Here is a 22,581-nt window from a genome sequence, read left to right as displayed (position 1 = left end):
TGGGCAGCATTGTAATGCTTATTGTTACAGAAAGTGAACAATAATATTCATTTAGCAATAAACACGGCATCCACTACAAGTACTACACTAATGGTAACATATATATTACACCAACTCAAACCACCTAATGTATTTTCTACTAAATATTAAGCCAAGCCTTGTGTTACTGTACACTGATAACATTGACAATTAATGAAAAGTCATAGAATAATAATAAAACCTACTACCATAACCAAAGCGTGTTAGCTACAGCTTGTGTGCAGTGTTAATAATACAACATTACCTAGCAGCTTTTAAGCTGGGTACACACTATATGATGTATCGTCCCAACTCGGATCGGAATGATATATCGGACACATCATGTAGTGTTTATTACCAATCGGTCACATTCTTCTATTTAGCACAGATGGGATGATGCATCTATATGCAGCATGTAACGACACATTGTACCGCCGTACGGCGGATTGTGCAGTGTGTACGGCAATATCGTTACATTGCATCGTACCATCGCAGGGTGTGTACGCTGCTTAACTCTACAGCCCCTAAAGATAGAGGCTCCTACTTATGTACTATAATAGTAAGATAAACAAAAGCAGACAATATTTAACATGATAAATATTTATTATATACACAAACAAGAAATAGAAACTGTTTCCATGTATCAACAATCAAAACAAGGGAAAGTTAACCATTTAATCCTGTAAAGGATTTATACCAGGATAAATTACACATAATATAATGTATTTCTGAACATTATCTAATTGTGCTACATGGTTAAGGATACTAGCATTACAGAAACACTACAGCTTCAAACCACTGAAAAATGTACAAAGTTACAGTATACATTACATGAATAATCTTGTAGGTTTATAGTTGAAGTTGTCTTACAAAGCGGAAGGCGAGTCTCCATACATCCTAGACAAGCTGCAGAGCTGCACAATCCAAGGTCTCGGCAATCAGGGTCTGCAAAATAATAGCCACAATGTACATTTTCACAGCATGTTATGCAAGCAGTATATTCGGAACATTGCATTGGTTCTGTACGTCAGAAGTGCAGAGGAATATTGTTTTCTATGCACTGAGCAGGACGCAACTGAAATTAAGGAAGAGCTTGAGGAGTACACTAAAAGCACAGTGAACACCCCATGCCCCAAGTACGCCAAGGGCACTGATGAAAAGGGACTGTGGACCCGAATCTGAGTCCCTTGCAAGCCCAAAAGTGACGCATCTAGTGATGGCTTGTAAACGGAGCGTGCGCTGCACCATGCATGTGAATCCTGATGGAGGGCCCGTATGCAGCCGCTTCATTCTGTCTGTGAAAAGGGCATTCCTGGTGTCCCTATGGGCATGCAAGAGATCGGTTTCATCGACATGTAGCCAGACTTCTGTGCCATGTATATAATGAAGGGATGACCGTTTCTGATGGATCTCTGGCACCCAGAGCGATGTAGGTGTAAGTGTTAATGATGACAGATTGCGGCCAGATAACAGTATGCAGTGCAGCTATAGAGGCATGAAGTTGCGCAGATACTCGCATTAGCATAAGGTAGTAAGTCCAGCAACAGCAGCCATCCACACTTGCGACCGCTTTGCGCCAGATTCAGAATCCAGCCCTACATGCGGCAATGCGCCCGTTTGTGCTAATCACACACACGCACAATGAGCTTACAGAGGGTCATCTTCAGAATCAATGGGATATTCGTTAAAACAGACATATTTTGGCCTCACCTGTTCTCTTTATTCTCCATGCTTACTTTCCCAATAGAGATGTCTGGTGGATTGTCCCATGATGGTTTTGTTTTGCAATATTGCAATATCTTTAAAAAAAAAAATGTAATATAAATGTGTTTAAATCACATGGAAGCAACGCCAGCTCAGGTAATACTGTATGTTCTATCATTAGCTGTATTATAGACAGAACAGGAGATACCTGTGAGATATCCTCAGTCAGGCAGGACGTCATCTCTGGGAGGGTGGGGGTCCTCAGCAAGTGTTCATACTCATTCACCTTGGGAGGGGAGGCCAGCTTCATATTGTACTGCGAGAGACAGTAATATATCCTTATAGCAGTCACCACCACTGCTGGCACATTGCAGATGTAAAGCATACCCTGCTACCTATGCTTAATGAAGGCTGGCATTTTATATAGAGTGCTCAAACCTGGGTTTAGATAAAAAGTTATACTTTTATGGGCATGCGCTGATCAATGTGATGTGAGTGCTACGGAGTCTGAATCTGTATACTAAGTGCTACGATGCAGCGGCCGCAGCTTCTTCTCACACCAAGTACCATTGTGCTTTATCTGCCACTTTGTACGTGTGTAAAACTAATTCCTGTGTGGTTACAATCACAGCCCAGAGTCTGTAGTACATAGAGTGGTGTTTTGCTGCATCTGCGATACAAATACGATTCAAAATTCAACCAAAAAGACTGTATGCTACACCTCTCTGAGCGGCTCATCCACGCCGTGAGTATCGCGCTGTATGGCGTATGGACGCTAGGTGTATGAGGACACATCCGTAGGTCTGTTAATATTAAAATGTACAAAAAAAAAAAAAATAAGTCTTGGTGACAGGCCAAGAAATAAAAATAAGGTTAAATGTATTTCAGCATATACAATGTAAAGAAAATTAAGCACTATTCAAATGGCTGCAGTTTCATCTGCTCATGAGTGAATGATTGTCCCATACGTTAGACTATGAAGACATTCTTGTACGGTGTGTATAGAGTATTTAACTCTCGTTCAGTAATTCTGACAAGCCTATTATCATTTTGTCTGGAATGGATGGCGATACCTTGAACATGTCCTCCGTTAATGAGGTGGTCATTTCGGGACGTGGCGGAGTCTTGATGCAGAAATCCCATATCTTGGGGGGAGAGACAGCTCTGGGTGGATTTGCAGAAAATACGTCAGATTTTAATACCAGCTGGGCAGCCTCCTCCAAGTACACATTATGGGAAAGCTCTGGTCTAGGAATGGGTTCTGTGATGTCCAATGATCTCATCTGATGAGAGAAAGAGACACCTAGGTCTATGATATACATAATTACACAGTATTTATATGGACAGATTTCCTGGCTCTCTACATACGGGTACATAGAACAATGGGGGTCATTCAGACCCGCTCGCGAGGGAAGTTCGCTCGCAAGCGGGTCGATGTTGGGCGAATGCGCACGACGGAGGGATTTGGTTCGTGTTCTGGCCAAATTCAGACACTATTTAAAGGATTCATTGAAATCCTTTCCAAATACTGAACCAAATCCAGCAACACATCTTGTAAGACCTGGATCCCAAGTATCCATATACTGGCGATTATGCGTGGTAGTGGGGAGTCTCTCTGCTATATGTGGTTTGCAATGTAATTTCTTTCCTTTGTGTGTCCGCAAAAGAGCCCAAGCCCTGGTGACACTGGGAGATTGTCACTTACCGTAGTGTCGCTCTTAAGCCACTTGGTCTCAAAGCTTGGTACAGGTGGAGTGTCCAGACGTTCCGGCACAGCTATACTCTCCGAGGGTTGCGCTGGCCTGCAGCTAATGTCTTTCTTATGCACCTTAAGTCCAGGTGTGCAGAATGTGGGGGGATGAGGAGAGTCCACAATTTCTCTATCTACACAATAAACATTTCCATTATGCACCATAAAAAAAGCCAATGATTGCAAGGTTTAGTTCTGAGCTTCTAAAAGGACAGTGTGTTAAGATCAAACTCCAACCACATTCCCAATAAGACAGTTTTTGTTGGGGGATTTATTAGCATAAGAGACCAGGATGTTTCTTCTTAGTACAGCACATTACAGAGGGCTCACAGCAGCTACATAACAGGAGCACAACTCCCGATATACCCAGGTCCATCCCAGTCTGTTATCACTAATGGGGACATTTAGTGTAATGCACTGCAGGGTAAGTGCTCCACGCAGGACCTTACCGTATCGCAGTGATTGGTAGGCAGGTAGAGGAAAGTGGCTTTTCATGTCCCTTGAAGAGTTTGCTACAGCAGCATTATTATCCGCCATGCTGAAAAAAGCCAACAGCAGAAGAGAAAGTAAATAAAATGTTTATTATACAGAAACCTAATATATCTTACATCAGACCACAGCGGGAAGGGGTTCTGTATGAAAGGTAGACAGTACAAAAGGTTAACAAGCAATAGGTTGACAAGAGATGGTTGATAGTCATTGGTTTAGGTTGACAGGTACAAAAAAGGTAGACATGGGAATCGTCGACACAAAAATGGTCCATACGCTTTTTTTCCTGTTTTTTTTTTAGGGTTAGTCACAAGGGGGTGCGGTTAAGGTTAGGCACAAAGAAGGACGGTTAGGTTTGGCACAAAAGGGAGGGTTAGGGTGAAGATTAGGGTAAAAAATAAAGTGTCAACCATTTTTGTGTGTCGACCATATCCATGTCGACCTTTTGACACCATCAACCTCTTCTACACGTCGACCTACATCCATGTCGACCTTTTGTCGATCTAATGAACCACACCCGCCGGAAGCAGGGAACCGTTTCCAGGCCTTTTTGTCTCTTATATTCACATCTTTATATTCAGATGCAGAACTGGATTGTTACAGAGACCGATGTTTATTCCATTTTATTATATTCACATCTTTATATCCAGATGCAGAACTGGATTGTTACAGAGACCGATGTTTATTCCATTTTATTATTTTTAAATAAAACACAAATCAGTTGCATACAAGGAGCAAATAATCATCTTATACAAGATCATGTACTGGGATTATCAAACCTAGTACAGGAGGACAAATAAAACACAGACTACAAACGGGTAAACACTATGCCGACGGATCCGCAGACACAGCGGCCGATCAGGCAAACTATACAGAATTACCGATTGGCCGCTCTGTGCGTGTTCCCTGACATCACAACTGGGTGGGCATTTGAATTTGTCTGCGCAGTTGAGCCGTCAGTCACCGGCGCTCCCTGCAGCAAGTGTACGGGTGGTCGGCTGAACGTCCGCACATACAGTCAGATGCACCAATATATCTGACCTCTTACAACTAACTGCAAGTGGCGTCGTAGCAGCTGAGAGGTTATGGTTACCCAATCTCCGACTTATACAACATGGTAATGGGCCTTGAATAAACTGGCTCTTCAGTCTGAAGGACTGCTTACTTCACAATAATCTCCCTGAATAAAAACCAATAGAAACAGGGGGCCTAGCAATTTATTCTGGTACAAAATAAATACTATCAACCTATTAGTGGCTGCTTCCATCCGCTGCTGTGACCACACTGGCTGCAGATACGCCCAGGTCACTTCACATCTTTGCTAATATTCTTTGCATAGGACTCCACCCACCCACTAACATATGGCCTCCTCCCATACCACGTGAAAGGCCTGGTTCGATGCCTTGGTCACACATGAATGCAGTTAGTCCTTGTCTACACCATTCTGGTGGAATCCTGCTCTTCCCGATTTTCCTTTCAGCCATCTCATTTTGCATTTCCGGATACATGATATACTTTGGTACGTCTTTCTCTCTGTGACATGTAACATGGTCTCAGTTTGTTCAACATTCTATAACTGAAGAGGCTTCTGGGTTGGGTAACTCATGTGCATCAGCTTTTTGTGCCCCAAACCTCTCTACACTCCTCTTACGTATCTCCGTATTTTGGGCACAATGCACTTTGGGTATGAGAAAGAGTAACAAGAACCTCAGGTTACTTTTTCTAAGAACCTGCCATTGGTGGGCACATCTACAAGAGATCGCTATGTACAGAACAATCCGCCTTGTGTATAATATCAAGTGCTAATGATAATAATGCTACTTAGTTATATATATTATATTTTGTACCCCTATCTCTGCCTGTTAAGTAGTTTCTTTCATTTTTGTAGTAGGATTAGTTTAAAAAAAAAAAGTCCCCTCTTCCATGGCACACCAATATCCTTCTATTTTACACTATAGGGTACACTATTCTACGTACAGTACAATTTCTTACTCTGCCGCATGGTCCCTTCTATTATACACTATAGGGTACACTAGTCTACGTACAGTACAATTTCTTACTCTGCCGCGTAGTCCCTTCTATTATACACTATAGGGTACACTATTCTACGTACAGTACAATTTCTTACTCTGCCGCGTGGTCCCTTCTATTATACACTATTCTACGTACAGTACAATTTCTTACTCTGCCGCGTGGTCCCTTCTATTATACACTATAGGGTACACTATTCTACGTACAGTACAATTTCTTACTCTGCCTCGTAGTCCCTTCTATTATACACTATAGGGAACGCTATTCTACGTACAGTACAATTTCTTACTCTGCCGCATGGTCCCTTCTATTATACACTATAGGGTACACTATTCTACGTACAGTACAATTTCTTACTCTGCCGCATGGTCCCTTCTATTATACACTATAGGGTACACTATTCTACGTACAGTACAATTTCTTACTCTGCCGCGTAGTCCCTTCTATTATACACTATAGGGTACACTATTCTACGTACAGTACAATTTCTTACTCTGCCGCGTAGTCCCTTCTATTATACACTATAGGGTACACTATTCTACGTACAGTACAATTTCTTACTCTGCCTCGTAGTCCCTTCTATTATACACTATAGGGAACGCTATTCTACGTACAGTACAATTTCTTACTCTGCCGCGTGGTCCCTTCTATTATACACTATTCTACGTACAGTACAATTTCTTACTCTGCCGCGTGGTCCCTTCTATTATACACTATAGGGTACACTATTCTACATACAGTACAATTTCTTACTCTGCCGCGTGGTCCCTTCTATTATACACTATAGGGTACACTATTCTACATACAGTACAATTTCTTACTCTGCCGCGTGGTCCCTTCTATTATACACTATAGGGTACACTATTCTACGTACAGTACAATTTCTTACTCTGCCGCGTGGTCCCTTCTATTATACACTATAGGGTACACTATTCTACGTACAGGACAATTTCTTACTCTGCCGCGCGGTCATGGTGGTCATCATCCATCGCATCGCCGTCAGCTTCTTTCTTGTGAACCTTCAGACCTGGGGTGTAGAACACCGGTGGCAATGGGGAGTCCACACTGAAGAAATCTATTATGAATAAAACATGTTTTGCTGCAGAGCCTGCAATGCTAGTGACCATCAAAAAACCTAAGTGAGATTTACCAATGTGCACGGATTTCATTTAATGGAGGGTATGTCAGGCTGTATAACCATTCCATCAAGTGTGACGTTGAGCATAGGAGAACGTACATTTCAATGAAGTAAATATTTATATGGCATGAATATTATGCCAAGGTGTAACGATCCAGGTTATACACAAAATCACAACTTCAGCGCTATGTATCTTACTGCCACCATATTAAACTCTTCATTTTATAGGATTAAAATCAAACGTTATATGCTGTAACCTACCATTCCTGTACTTCAAGTGCGCAGGCGTAGCTAGAATGTCTTTCATGTTTCTTGCGGTTACCTTTGATTTGTCAGGACCACTATCAATAAATTAGAACAAACAAAACAAACAAAAAAATATATTAGCTGCATCTATTTCAAAATGTTCAATTTACTAAACGAATGGAGGCTCTAGAACAGGGTTGTGCAATAAGCAGTCCTCCTGCTGCTGTTGGACTACACATCCCAGCAAGCTTTGCCATTAGGGCATGCTGGGATGTGTAGTTCAACAGCAGCTGGTGCGCCACTTATTGCCCAACCCTGCTCTGGAATTTAAGCACATATATACTGGGTAATGCAATCACTTTTTATTCACACCAGGAATCGTCACAATTCTAGAAATGACTGATCTCTATACAAAATGTATATCTGTATACACCTGATACAGAATATGCTGCATTCCTGATGCATCCTGCTTTTACTGATCACAGAGCACGCTCCATGCTGTGGGTGCAGGCAATATTATGCTTTTAATCTGTGTGTTTGACACCTTAGTAAAGCTGGGATGGAAGACATAACTAACGTGGAACAGTGCACCAGGGCAAACACGCTTTTGGCTCATCTCTCTCTAAACAGAATACCTGCTGCAGCCACTTCTCCCTCTGATTTGCTTATAATACAATGTAGAAACTGATACAAAAGAGCAATAAGTTCATGAAGAATTTCAGGGTGAAAGGCCCACTTTAGTAATAACTATATAAGTCTCGCCAATATTTATCACTCTTATAGAAGTACTCTTATGTGTGCACCAGTGATGGTAATAGAACATCCTCCTCCATCAGCTCTCCTGCTGCTGCAGACTGGCGTGGCAGTGCGATGTTGAGGTTTTTGTGTACATTAATCCAGCCCAAATGAGAAACTCCACTATAAGGCACTCGCCCTTTCCATAGGGAGACTGTCATTCTCATTTCTGTCAGTGTCCTGTACTCCGAGAACACAAGCAGTACTATTCTGCAGCCATGTCATTTCTGTCAGTGTCCTGTACTCAGAACACACGTACAGTAGTACTTATTCTGCAGCCAGGTCATTTCTGTCAGTGTCCTGTACTCCGAGAACACAAGCAGTACTATTCTGCCACCACATCATTTCTGTCAGTGTCCTGTACTCAGAACACACGTACAGTAGTACTATTCTGCAGCCACGTCATTTCGGTCAGTGTCCTGTACTCAGAACACATGTACAGTAGTACTATTCTGCAACCACATCATTTCTGTCAGTGTCCTGTACTCCGAGAACACAGGCAGTACTATTCTGCCACCACGTCATTTCGGTCAGTGTCCTGTACTCAGAACACACGTACAGTAGTACTATTCTGCAGCCACGTAATTTCGGTCAGTGTCCTGTACTCAGAACACACGTACAGTAGTACTTATTCTGCAGCCAGGTCATTTCTGTCAGTGTCCTGTACTCCGAGAACACAAGCAGTACTATTCTGCCACCACATCATTTCTGTCAGTGTCCTGTACTCAGAACACACGTACAGTAGTACTATTCTGCAGCCACGTCATTTTCATCAGTGTCCTGTACTCCGAGAACACAGGCAGTACTATTCTGGCACCACGTAATTTCGGTCAGTGCCCTGTACTCCGAGAACAACAAGCAGTACTATTCTGCCACCACGTCATTTCTGTCAGTGTCCTGTACTCAGAACACACGTACAGTAGTACTATTCTGCAGCCACGTCATTTCTGTCAGTGTCCTGTACTCAGAACACACGTACAGTAGTACTATTCTGCAGCCACGTCATTTCGGTCAGTGTCCTGTACTCAGAACACACGTACAGTAGTACTTATTCTGCAGCCAGGTCATTTCTGTCAGTGTCCTGTACTCCGAGAACACAAGCAGTACTATTCTGCCACCACATCATTTCTGTCAGTGTCCTGTACTCAGAACACACGTACAGTAGTACTATTCTGCAGCCACGTCATTTTCATCAGTGTCCTGTACTCCGAGAACACAGGCAGTACTATTCTGGCACCACGTAATTTCGGTCAGTGCCCTGTACTCCGAGAACAACAAGCAGTACTATTCTGCCACCACGTCATTTCTGTCAGTGTCCTGTACTCAGAACACACGTACAGTAGTACTATTCTGCAGCCACGTCATTTCTGTCAGTGTCCTGTACTCAGAACACAAGCAGTATTATTCTGCTGCCACGTCATTTCGGTCAGTGTCCTGTACTCAGAACACACGTACAGTAGTACTATTCTGCAGCCACATAGTTTCTGTCAGTGTCCTGTACTCAGAACACACGTACAGTAGTACTATTCTGCCACCACGTCATTTCTGTCAGTGTCCTGTACTCAGAACACACGTACAGTAGTACTATTCTGCAGCCACGTCATTTCTGTCAGTGTCCTGTACTCAGAACACACGTACAGTAGTACTATTCTGCAGCCACGTCATTTCGGTCAGTGTCCTGTACTCAGAACACACGTACAGTAGTACTATTCTGCAGCCACGTCATTTCGGTCAGTGTCCTGTACTCAGAACACACGTACAGTAGTACTATTCTGCAGCCACGTCATTTCGGTCAGTGTCCTGTACTCCGAGAACACAAGCAGTACTATTTCTGTAGCATTTCCGCTAGGCTGTGTTAGCGACGTGCCCTGCCAGAATTCAAAATGGCTGAATGCGCCCTGCCCCTTTTAGCGGCGCTCCTCTAAAACAGCCTGCCAGGCGCCGTCCCCATCCGCTGGCCACAGTATCCTGCGGGTGGGGAAAATTGCGTGTAGCGATCACCGCTGGTGAATAGATACCAGGCACATGCGCCCGGATCTATTCACAGCAAAGGGAGAGCTTGGGGGCAGCCCGGCATGTCCGTAAATGCCAGTCAAGCCCCCAAGAGTGATGAAAAGGGGGCAAATCTTAAAAACACGGCCCCTTTTCTCAAGGTCACGCCCCCATTTTGGGCACTCGCCAGAGAGCCCTTTCTCTAGAGTGTACGCTATTTCTGCAGCCATGCCCGAAACACAAATGACATCCCAACGGGAGAGCTTTAAATCTGTGTACTGTAGAGCTGCAGTTCATGCAAATGAAGGGGGAGGAGCCATAAAAGGTAAGCACGCCCATCACTAACACAACAGAAGCACCCTTATTCTGGGCAGATCTGTATTTGCCAATCACTATGACGAATATTCAAAAGGCCTGAATAATCATTCAATACTGGTTACCAATGAAGTTATAGGCTACAGCAATCAACTAATTCAGTTTACTAATAAGGCTTCCTGTAGTAGTAGCTGTAATATTTTAGACAAAAATAGACAATATGGGGAACTTAATGTGCAGTAAGCAGGTTTCTCTTCTTTTTATACTGCAGTTATTTAACAAAAAAAAAATAATCTGTTTATTCCAAAGGTAACAACCACCACCTCTTGTGCTCTCCAAATTCACATCTATTACATGTACTGAGAACACACAAACATAACTCATGTACAAGTTACTGCATAGATCACCCCTACATATTAGTATCCCGTCAGATAACGGCAACACTTACCTTCCCTTTTTCTTGTTTATAAGCGCCATTGTGTAGTCGTCATTCAGATTTGTGATATTATCACTAATCCCAAAATGCTGTATCTGTGAGAAGTCATCCTCCATGGTCAGGGCGCACTTTGGAGTCTTTGCAACCTGTACTGAGCAGATGTTTTTATAGGACGGCTCAGGCTTTTCTTGCAGTGAGCTCCCGATGTTCATCTTAATGCTCTGCGGCTCCCAGGCTGAAGGCAGCTGGTAGTGAGACAGACCGAAGTCTGAGAGCTGGGGGCCCCTCATTAGATCCCACTCTGGCTGCTTTTCCAGGGCTGGCGGAGGAGGTGGAGCTTGCGGATCAGCATTGGGACATTTCTCATCGGCACTCTCAGAAGTCACAGTTCCATCGGTCATCTCAATTTCTACAAAATAATGAAAAACAAACATGTTCCTGCGTTATAATCTGGATTACATGCAATTCACATTTGCTCTGACCTCCAAGCATGTAAACATAGATCTGAAGATAGCTACACATGGACAGATCTGGTCATCTGGCGTGAATGCGGAGTGACCTAACATGCAAAGTTTGGTGGTGGGCCAGGTGGCACACATCTGATGGCTTGGCAGTCATGCTGAACAACTGAACCACACAGGAGGCAAACATTGCAGATGACCTGTGATCACTGTAGTCACTGACCCATTGGAATTCATCAAAACGCCCCATAAAACTCTGACCAATTATGATCTGTTAGCTGGATGCGCTTGGCTTTAGTTGTTCTACTCCTCACTAGACAAACAACCAACTGTGGTTAATCACCTGATGCTTCACTATCGAGTGGTTTATAGCCGTACTTCTGAAAGGTGTCTTTGATCTGCCGGAGGTCTGAGGCGTTCCTCTGCTGCAGCGCTTTGCAAATCTTCATGAAAGACGTCACATCTTGGCCTTTCCAGTGAGTTTTGTCCAGCGTGCCTTGGATGTCACTCTGAATAATTGGCATTATGCACAAGGTTACAGAAAGATGGCGGCAATACAAACATGTAAGACTACTCCAGAAGCTGCAGACTTGGGGTATATTTACTAAAGTGCAGGTGTTGCCCGAGATTCTACTTATTTATCTATCGCCTTGAATCGCATTGGTTGCTATGGGCAATATCTCCACTTCTTTAAACCCACACTTTAGTAAATATACCCCTTGGATTCTGTCTTGTATCCTGTAAATAGACAATGGCATCTGTACAGTAGATCTGTCAGAGAGGGCAGCCCAAAGTGAAATCACAGCACAATGGGGGAGATGTACTAAGCCTTGAAGAGAGATAAAGTACCAACCAATCAGCTCCTGACATTTTTCACAAACAGTCTAAAGTTAGGGGCTAATTGGTTGGTACTTTATCTCCCCCAATGTGCACTGAATGTGCCTATACGCTACCACTGTATTGTGATGTGACAAATATTCTCTGCAGAGCACTGCGTAATATGGAAGTGCTAATAATGCAGGGTGTTTATATGTATAATATACAAAACAACTTGAAACATAACAAAAAAAAAAAACTTTCAAACTGTACATCAATACCCACTAGCATTGTCATTGTTTGAGGTGAATAAAATCAGGGTTGCGTAAAATTTGATTTTTTTTAAAAAAAAAAAAAAAATCAAAAACTAATTTATTTGATTTAAATCAGATTTTTTTGGTTTTAAATAATAATAAAAAATGTTAATAAAAAATCTGATTTAAATCAAATACATTTTTAATTTTTTTTAAATATCCAATTTTATGCAACCCTGGATCTGGCATACAAATTTAAAAACAGTATCTTTATATAAAATCACAGGCGTGGAATACACCAATTAAAATGCATCACTATTTATTCCATGTGATATACTAAAATATATATGTAAAATAAATACATTAAAAGTGCAATACAGAAAAAGCAATGAGGCACATTTTCTCTAAAGTAATATGGAAAATTCATCAGCTGCCACATGCATTTCTATTGGTTGTAATTTCTAAGAATAAATTGAATTATAATTCTCCAAAGAATTTAAACTTTGTTTTTCCTCTTACTCAGGAAGTGTGTGTTGTAATGGATTCAATGTATTACATTCATAAACAGCCCCGAAAAGGCGATGTATCCACTCTGCTACGTGGCCAGATTACACACACACAGGATTGAAACGGTCACCATCTGATATAACAGTGTGTATAGTATAGTCAACCCTACAATGCATAACAAATATTTACAGAAGTCACATGTGGTAAGGTCACATTGCAGTCTGGCCTATATATAAACATCAGGTATATTGGAGAGAGACCTGGCTCTTGAATGGCGACCCATCTACCAACCGCGGCTGTCAGCAGCAGTTGTTCGACACAGCAAAAGGCCCAGGAATCATTTAGTTTGGTTCCTGGCTCGTAATCTACAAAACTAAAAACGCTATTTGTACCATAGTGCCTCCATGTCAGTAGACAGACATCCAATGACCTTTACAAACAAAGGGGTTTATGTATCAAGCAGTGAAAACAGTGGAGAAATGGACAGGTAGAGAAGTTGCCCATAGCAACCAATCAGCTCCTATTATTTTATAGACTGTACTTGATAAATGCTACTTCAAAGCTGATGGTTGCTATGGGCAACTTCTCTACTTGTCCACTTCTCCATGCTTTTCACTGCTTGATACATCAACCCCAAAATGTTTACAACAGTAGAGTTTGGCAATGCCATAGCACCTGTGCAACAATCACCATGTTGGCAGTACTATCAGTTTCAAGCTGATATCTAATCTATATGTAATAAAAACATGGGAGATACTAAAATATCTGATGACCCCCTAATAATCTCTGCTGGGGAAAAAAAAATTAAAAACACAATATTAACATTTTTAGGGGAATAATACATTTTTATGCACCACTAAAGTCTAGCAAAGCCATGACAAATCGGTCTGGCCACATAGGTGTGAAATGATTACTGAATAAAGGGCCCGATTCAGATCCGCTCGCTAGGCTGCGTTCGCACGTAGCCTTCCGATGTTTGCAATCTGCGCATAAGACGCAGTGTGCGTGTGCGAACCAGTCTATGCGATCGCGAAGCGGTGGCCCCTTGTACATAGACGCCTCGCTAGACTGAGTGACAGGACAGGCCGTTTGTGGGTGGTGATGGGTTGAGTGATAGAAACGGGGGTGTGTAGATGTCTCAACGCCGTGCATAATTAAGACGCAGCGTCATAATAGACATGGCTGAATCACACACTGAAGCAATCCCAGTGCTTGCGGTAGGGTATGGTCAGCCACAAGTGCTGCGTATGGGTCCGATGTTACCAATTGTTGAATACACTTCCTGGAGATGACGTGTATCACTAAGGGAAAGTGGGCGTCGAAACACACACCGTGATCGCACGCCAAGACATAGTGGGCGTGCTAATGCCTTGCGATCGTGGGATTTGCATACCTTGGCAGCTGACGGCTGCATACGAACGCATCTAGCGAGCGGGTCTGAATCGGGTCCACAGTTCAAAATCTTCCCATACACACAGACAAATTTTCCATCAAGTCTGATAACGAATCCATCAGACATTGAGGTCATTCTGTGGCCAGCATTAACGGAGGGATTGCAAAAAAAAAAAAAAAAACACCCACCAAACTATGGGCGGGATGTAGCAAAGGGAGAAATGCGGCCAACCCCCCCCCCCCCAAAAAAATGCGTGTATGACCGAATTTCTCATATGCACCGAACCCGCTTGGATGCAGCGGGTACACTATAGAAGACTATGGGCTTCTATTCGGAGTGTGCTGTGAGGGATCCAATCCAGCGCCACCTCGCGGCGTGTGTCATTCTGCGCATGATGAGACCAGAGGTGCTTCTGGGTCATAAACTCGGAAGTTCCTCATTCGCAAAGGAAAGCTCTTACAAAGAGAGCTGTCCTTTGTGATTTGTTCATGCATACCAGCGTAACTAACACCAGCATCCATTCGAAGGGAGGCGCAATGCCATCTACAATAGGCAACATTCCAATGCTGAAGGTAAGAAAAAAATAATAATCCTACATAATCTTCTATAGGGGCTCACGCCAACTAAGGAGTCAGGTGCCTTTAGGGGCCCTCTATGGTGCACAAGGAGTGGTCTACTCTCCAGCGGAAGCAGACTAGAAGTGTTCCGATAGCAGTGCTAGGGACACCAGTGCTTCAGTTGCAGCTCCACTGGCTGAAGTTGTTTATTCGGTGACGGCGATTTATACATTCAGTGTTATCTTGGTGATGCACGTTTTCTAATACATTACAGAACATTATATTACAGATCAAGTTTCTGAACACATTGTAAAATATCACCTCCAATGCAAACAGTGTATAAAGAGTATAAAAAAGTATAAAAGACAACATATTGTCTAGGCAAAAGCTACAGCAAGTGAACAAAACAAAACAAAAAGACAAGACTTAAGGCTGCTGGCGAAAGGTTTTATCTATTGATACTTTACTTTTTGTTTTAGAAGCTGGGTGAACTATGGTATTGTTATACCTGACCTGTAGGTAGTAAAACACCTCTGACTGAATGGTTTTGCTGTGCGTCTAATGCAAGTTACCGGTTACGTCACCTCACCTTCAATCCCATCATCTCTGAACGCAGATCGTGCAGCACTCTCATTGGAGATTCATCTTCATAGTCTGTAGAGAGAATGTGAGAACTGTGGTAACAAACACCTCCAACACTTCTAGTATCCTTGGATAGGGATGTAGTCAGGATCCCGACTAGGCTGCGGGACGGTTAGGGTTAAGATTTGGGTTAAATTACTTCCCAAAATTCATCAGGATTTTGACCATCAGGATGCAGCTGTCAGTAAATTGACCATCGGGATCCCGTAACCAAACCCTTGGAAAAACTATAGGCCAGTGTTTTTCAACCACTATGCCATGGCACACTAGTGTGCCGCGAACGGTTATAAAGTGTGCCGCGAGGTCAGAGCTGACTTTACTTGTACTGCTGGCCCGGGCAGTGCCGGGCTCTTCTGGGAGGCTCAGGTGCGCCCTTACTGTGACCTATGGAGAAGCAGCGGTGTGACATAGGTCACACATGCCACACTATATGCCCGCCTGCACACTGCTCCCAGTTCTGCACCGTGCACTGTGTGTGACTGAGCAACCCCAGCCGATGAGGGACAGGACAGGGACGACAATGAGCCTTCTCAGCTGGTTATTTCATTTTTTTCTGTGGGTGGCGATGTAATTATTATTATTTTTTTAATCTTTGCTGAGCAATAGGATTGTTTTTTTTTTTTATCTGTGGTGGCCAATGTGTGTGTGTTACTTTTTCCCAGTGGGGGACTGATAATGTGCCTTAGCAATTTGAAAGTGTTGTTCGGTACGCGCCACGAGTTGAAAATCACTGCTATAGGCCGACAAAAAGCGGCTCCCAAAAGGAGAACAGACTTCTGGGTGATTCCAAAGCCAGTGTGTAAAGCAGACGACTCAAAGGCCGGTCATGTAATTGGGAATACCCCATGTCTCTTTTCACACAACAGTTTTGTCTGGACAGAAAAAAAAAAAAGAGTCAGTTTTGTCTCCTGTGGATCAGTCCCTTTTCACACACAACGGTTTTGTGCAGTGAGTAATGTTATAGCTGTGTGTTTGAATCTCTTTTCAATCTTTAAAACTGAAAACATGGACAGCACCCATCCTAGTCAGTGGTTATCACGGCTGTAACCCGGCGCGCTTTGTTTGTGCAGTGTGGAAGCCATAATATATAAATATGGAACTTCCACTGAGGGTAAACAACGGTAGAAAAACCTCAGTTTTTTTTTGCCGGGCGGACAAAACCACTGTGTGTGATATAGCCCTCTGTGTAGTTTTCTGTTGGTGTGTGTATCGGTGTAGTGAGGCCAGCAAACTTACCATTCTCTTCTTGGGTGAACACTTGTGGCACCATATAAATAAATTATAATAATAATGTGTGTAGTTTTCTGTTGGTGTGTGTACCGGTGTAGTGAGGCCAGCAAACTTACCATTCTCTTCTTGGGTGAACACTTGTGGCACCATATAAATAAATGATAATAATAATAATATGTGTAGTTTTCTGTTGGTGTGTGTACCGGTGTAGTGAGGCCAGCAAACTTACCATTCTCTTCTTGGGTGAACACTTGTGGCGCCATATAAATAAATGATGATGATGATAATAATAATATGTGTAGTTTTCTGTTGGTGTGTGTATCGGTGTAGTGAGGCCAGCAAACTTACCATTCTCTTCTTGGGTGAACACTTGTTCAACATGAGCGGTCTCCTTCTCCAAAGTGATTGCCAAAGACCTCAAGTTACTAAAGAAGTTCTCAATCACAGACATGGTTGCAATAAGCTGCAGATTAGACATGCAAGTTATTAATGAGATACTTTTAGGGGGAGATGCATCAAAACTTTGAGGAAAGGGGGGGGAATAAGTTACCAATAGCAGCCAATCCGCTTCAGCTGTCATTTTATAGCATGTGCTAGAATGATAGCTAGGAGCTAACTGGTTGCTATCGGAAATTTTTCCACTTATCCTAATTAAAACGTTTTATACATCTCCCCCTCAATCCTCACAATTGAAACTAAAAGGTAGAGAGAATGGGAAATAAACTGTCAAACAAAAACTGCTTACTTATCAGTACAGATGCTGCCACTTATGTAGTAGTGCCACCGACACAACTTGTATAAAGCTGTTTATTTATCTTCTTATTAGATCTCTTCTGTAAATGCTTTTGGTTACTACCAGCGATCCCTATTAAAATTGCACTGTAACCAAAGTGCACTACCCCCCGGGCCACAGCGCTGGCTGCTGGGGGTCCTCCTGTGGCCCCTGTAGCATACCAGTGACGTAGAATGGCCGGGACGCACCGGTGCTCTCTCTCCGCTCTGCCCGAACGCCTCGCTGTGTTGCCCAGCTCCAGCAGCTACCGCCAACAGTTTGAATGTTTCTTTTTTCCTCTTCACTTCATTCACCAAAACTTTATCGACTACATTGTGCACAGACATCACAGGCGTTACCAGGCTGCCATCTTGTGGTTGGCGCCGGTAATACTTGATTTATTATGTTGTGTTCTTACGGCTAGTTCATTGTATCTGTTCACACTGTTACACGCCAAATTGCAACCTATTACATTTGGCCTTTAATCTGCATATATGGTTTATGGACCTGATTGCTTCCCCTTTATGAAATGTGACTTTGATGTTGCTGGGCTGTTGCTAGTTAGAGAACACATAGGGCTCAATCTAATTAGGATGTACGGCGCACATAGGCTACCGCCAGACTTGCATATTTCTGTTTGCAGCTCCATAGGGCTGCAAGCAGAAATGTGCAAGTGGAATGGGGCAATTCACCCCCTTCGCTCCTAATTGGGTCAAGCCAATACAGTACGTTGACATTTTTCTATGGAACTGGGGGTCTCAATTCCTTAATGCATAGTTGGCACCTTTTGAACTTCAGATTCCCGGACGGGGCGAGACGGGACTTGGCCAAAACCACAGTACGGTTACAACCTTTTTCTCATATTTCAGGCTCCCACATGCCCCTTTATATGCCACCAGAATACCCACATGCTCCTTTATATGCCATCAGAGCCTCTGTGCAGTATAGAACATCATATAATATACTACAATACAATTATTATATACCTGCTGCTGAAATTCTACCCAATCACCCCAGGAATAACTGGGTGCACACACACTAGATGATAAAGTGGACAATTTGACAAAATTAGGCAAATTGAAACAAATCGTCCACATCGTCTAGTGTGTACGCACTATTGTGCGCTCCCGTGTGTCATCAGCGATGTTGTGTGATTGGCTGTACTGCACGGCCAATCACACGATAGGGACCCTGGCCCTTGGTTTAAGAGGTTGTACAGTAGCTGCAAAGGGTCAAGTTGCAGCAGTAGAAAGAAATATTAAGAGGTATACAGCGTAAGTGTGATTGGAAAGATCTTAGTGAATTATATGGTTTTGCAAAGTTGCATCATAGGGATGATAACACATAAATGACTAGCCAATAAACTTCTGATTATACCAGCTAAATGTTTGCTATTCATAAACTTAAAAGTGCAGAACTCCACTGTGGATCTTAATAAACTCAACAATTTTAAAATAAATTGCAGCCCCCTTGACTGCCGGAGCATTTTTCTTCTTATTATCCTTTATTTATATGGCGCCACAAGGAACGCAGCGCCTTACAGAGTACAGAAACAAATGAGCACAAAAGACAACAGTTATTAACAGTACAGACAATGCAGGACAAGTACATGATTTATAAACAATGCTGCATAACACCTAAATAAGCAGCAGGGTGTCAGTAAGCAGTTTTAGGTGCCATTGTAAATTAAAGTAAAAGTAACGCAAGAAGAAGCACGTGAGGAAAGCGGGCCCTGCTCGCGAGAGCTTACATTCTAAGGGGAGGGTCAGACAAAAAGGGATGACACAGATGGGCTAGATAGTGAGGAAGGAGCATAGAGTAGTGGGTTAGGATGAGCGCTGGAAAGCATTGAGGAAGAAATGGGTCTTGAGGGCCCATTTGAAGATTAAGAGCTAGGAAGCCAAACTTATTAGCTAAGATCTATAGTAATTTCATAGCCACGCCATCCCGGATGGCTGGTAAGATTCCCACATATACATTTTACAGAGGTATAATTTGAATGGAGGGCAAGTCAATAATTCACAACTTAAAATATAAATCAAAGGAGCTATAACAGGAGGTCCAGTGTCCCTTGCTGAATGTATACAATAATTATATATAATATATATAAAATTCCCCTGTCCAGAGACATTCTGTAGCTTGATCTAAAAATCAAACAATCAGCATGTCACCAAATCTGGGCAGCAGGATTCTACAAAATATTGTAGTGCAAACAGTTGCCAATAGGGGGAATATGGTTCTGTACAATGTAAAACCAGTGACAGACAAATGTTTATTGCTGCGTTATCATTATATATATATATATATATATATATATATATATATATTATGGTTACCACTTTTTCAATTTCATGACCAGGGAGTGTGGCTAGTGCAGTAGGTTTACAGCCATGATTTTACCACTCTAATCCCCCTATATAGGCTTCAGAGTCCCCTCATGCTCATATTTGCCAGCCCAAAACCCTCTCATCCCACTTTATATGCCAGAGATCCCTTTTGCTCCAATTTGTAAGTCCAGAGCCCCATTATACCCCAATATGCCTGCCCAGTGCTCTCTCATGTCCCATTGTCTGATCAGGCCCCATCATGCCCCAATATGTCTAATTCCCCCAGCCTTCTCCTTGCTTAAAAAATGTTCTGTTGTTCTTTTTTTTTATAAACTTTATTCAAGACTTATTAATTCCAAGAACAGAAAGAAACAACATTTCTTCCAATATCAGTTAAAATGTCAGTGTTTTTGAATTCCTCACATCTTTATACATATCAAATACCATTACCCATTCAGGGCTTCCTTTACATAATACATATATAGGATACCTATATAGGAACATGGTCGTCTTTCCCCTTACTAAGTCTCTTCTATATTAACTGGAATATCTCCCATTAATGATCTTGTTTCATACCACTGAGTCGATTGAAAACACTTATAAATCTGTATTTTTAGATCTATTGTTAGGGAATTTATATAACCTTCCCATATGGAAAAAAAAGAATTTATTTTCTTTTCTTTATTCATCATTGTTTCCAACCATTCATTGCGAAAAACATAATACATTTTGGCCTTAAATATAGACATATTCGGTGGTTCTTTTTGTGTCCACATTTGTAAAATACTTTTTCTAGCCACTGCTGATATTATTAATAATAATCTTCTACCCTTAGCTGTTACTTTCATGGTTCCTGAATAAATTCCCAACACTGCCCATTCTGGTGAGATTAATAAGTCTTCCAATAGATATGTTATAGAGAATTGATATCCTGTTCCCAAATATAAGCAATCAAGGGACAGTACCACATACAGTGCATAAATGTTGCTCTTTCTATCCCACACTTTAAACATTTTCCTATTCCATCTAATCCCATCAAAACCCTTCTATTTGGATAAATATATCCTTTATGATAAATATTAAGAAACATTTCTTTATACATTGATGAATACATTACCTGTGATGAAAATTTAAGTGTTTCTAATATTGTGTCTATTGTTAAGTGAGAGAACATTTGTGTCCATGAGGATATTCCTCTTGAGGATTTCATCAAATCTAAAGGTATATATAGTGCTTTATAATGCAGTGAAATAATTTTTTTACCCTTCATTGGCTCACCCAATAGTGCATCTAAAGAATTAATCCAATCCTGTGTCCTCAATTCCCTCAGTACTGAACTTATATAATGTTGTACCTGATATATTGCAAATTTCTACTTCAGGGTCCATAGGGGGTCCACAGGGTTGACCTTGGGGTTATAGCTGGAACAGGATCCATGGGCACCACACAGTTAAGCTTTTAGCTCCCAGGATGCACTTGGGTCCTCCTCTATACCCCGCCCCTGAGCCACAGGCACCTCAGTGTAAGCTGGTGCCCGGCCGGAGTCGGTCACCGCGCAGGGGGGGCTGCAGGAGCAGCCCCCAGAAGCTTTTTATTTTAAGTTAGATTTGATTTATTTTAATCTCTTTTTACTACAGACGGCAGCGAAGGGCTGTCTGTACAGACGCCCACGCTGCCGCTCTGATCCCCGACTGGCGCCGCGACGCCAGTACTGATCTGGGGATCGCGGCGGGAGGGCAGAGTCCGTACTAGCCGGACTCTGTCTACCTCCCAGGACTGCTGCCGGAGTCGCCGGGAATTCTGGTAAGCCGCGCGTCGCTGGCTAGCGGCGGCGCGCGGAATGCCTTAAATGCAGTCCTTTAGCCTCCGGTCCTGGGGACAGACCGGAGGCTGCTGGCAGTGGCGGCGGGCCCCCCCCATAACCCGTGGGACCACTAGACCACCAGGGATAAAGGGGCAAGCGGGAAGCCAGCATCCCTGGGGTTATGGCCAGCCAGGGGAGGAAGCCTTCCCTGTCTAGCGGCTCCTCCCCTCAGCTCAGCGCGCCTTTCAGCACGCAGTCTGGCTTCGCTGAGCTGCAGTTACACGTCCACTCCTCCTCTGAGGTCTCCAGCGGCCATTTTCCCAGTGGCAGCGCAGATCTCAGGGAGCACGCGGACCGGTCCCCCTGTGTACCTCTCCCCTGATTAAGGACAGCGTACACAGCACTATAGCCCTCCCAGACACTGAATCTGGGCAGGTTGATTGTAGTGTAAAGGTGCAGTGAGTATATCTTCCTGCATGGTATGTGACTTTTGCTAGTGCTGCCTGTCTGTGCTTATTTTCTACTTACTGTCAGCTTATACCTATCCCTTTACTTCTCCTACAAGCCCTACAGGTGTGTGGGGGAGGGGCGTTTCTACTGACCTCACTTATATAGATCACGTATTTGTGAGGTCCGTCACATACAGTTGTGTGCTACTCAGTGCCATATTGTGGGCTGTTGTTCAGCACACCGGTGAGTGCGTTTTACTTCTACCCTGGTGCCAGATATATAATATATTCTGTCATGTCAGACGAGGAGGTTGAGCGCTCAGTGGCTCCGGTGTTGGCCTCCTGCGGACGCTGTTCTGCAGGAGTAGATAGCAGGAACCACCGTGGGCGATGTTTTCTCAAGTGCTGGTGTCTATTGCGGACCGTCTGTCAGTCCCGACTGCTCTCCCTACTAG

The 22,581-nt window shown here is 43.0% G+C and overlaps 1 protein-coding gene across 3 annotated transcripts; it reads right to left on the bottom strand.

The window, feature by feature from the left end:
- Positions 1–602: 602 nt before the first annotated feature.
- SKA3 (spindle and kinetochore associated complex subunit 3) lies at positions 603–17,873 on the bottom strand. 3 transcript variants are annotated; one of them, XM_088458575.1, is made up of 13 exons: positions 17,729–17,873; positions 17,123–17,237; positions 15,492–15,556; positions 11,719–11,884; positions 10,927–11,323; positions 7,392–7,471; positions 6,950–7,067; positions 3,922–4,010; positions 3,428–3,606; positions 2,796–3,005; positions 1,931–2,038; positions 1,729–1,817; positions 603–963 (listed from the first exon to the last, which is right to left on the bottom strand). In XM_088458575.1, the coding sequence occupies exons 2-13, from the start codon at positions 17,223–17,225 to the stop codon at positions 957–959; spliced, it is 1,611 nt and encodes a 536-aa protein (XP_088314701.1). In that variant the 5' UTR covers positions 17,226–17,237; positions 17,729–17,873; the 3' UTR covers positions 603–956. The 3 variants fall into 3 exon arrangements, with proteins under 3 accessions (XP_088314701.1, XP_088314702.1, XP_088314703.1); XM_088458576.1 differs by having other exon boundaries at positions 17,756–17,873; XM_088458577.1 differs by having other exon boundaries at positions 17,520–17,817.
- Between the last annotated feature and the right edge of the window lie 4,708 nt (positions 17,874–22,581).

This window comes from Taudactylus pleione, unplaced genomic scaffold, assembly GCF_031769625.1.
Source record: "Taudactylus pleione unplaced genomic scaffold, aTauple2 ptg000842l, whole genome shotgun sequence".
Lineage (NCBI taxonomy): Eukaryota > Metazoa > Chordata > Amphibia > Anura > Myobatrachidae > Taudactylus > Taudactylus pleione.
This window is presented reverse-complemented; position numbering and strand designations above follow the sequence as displayed.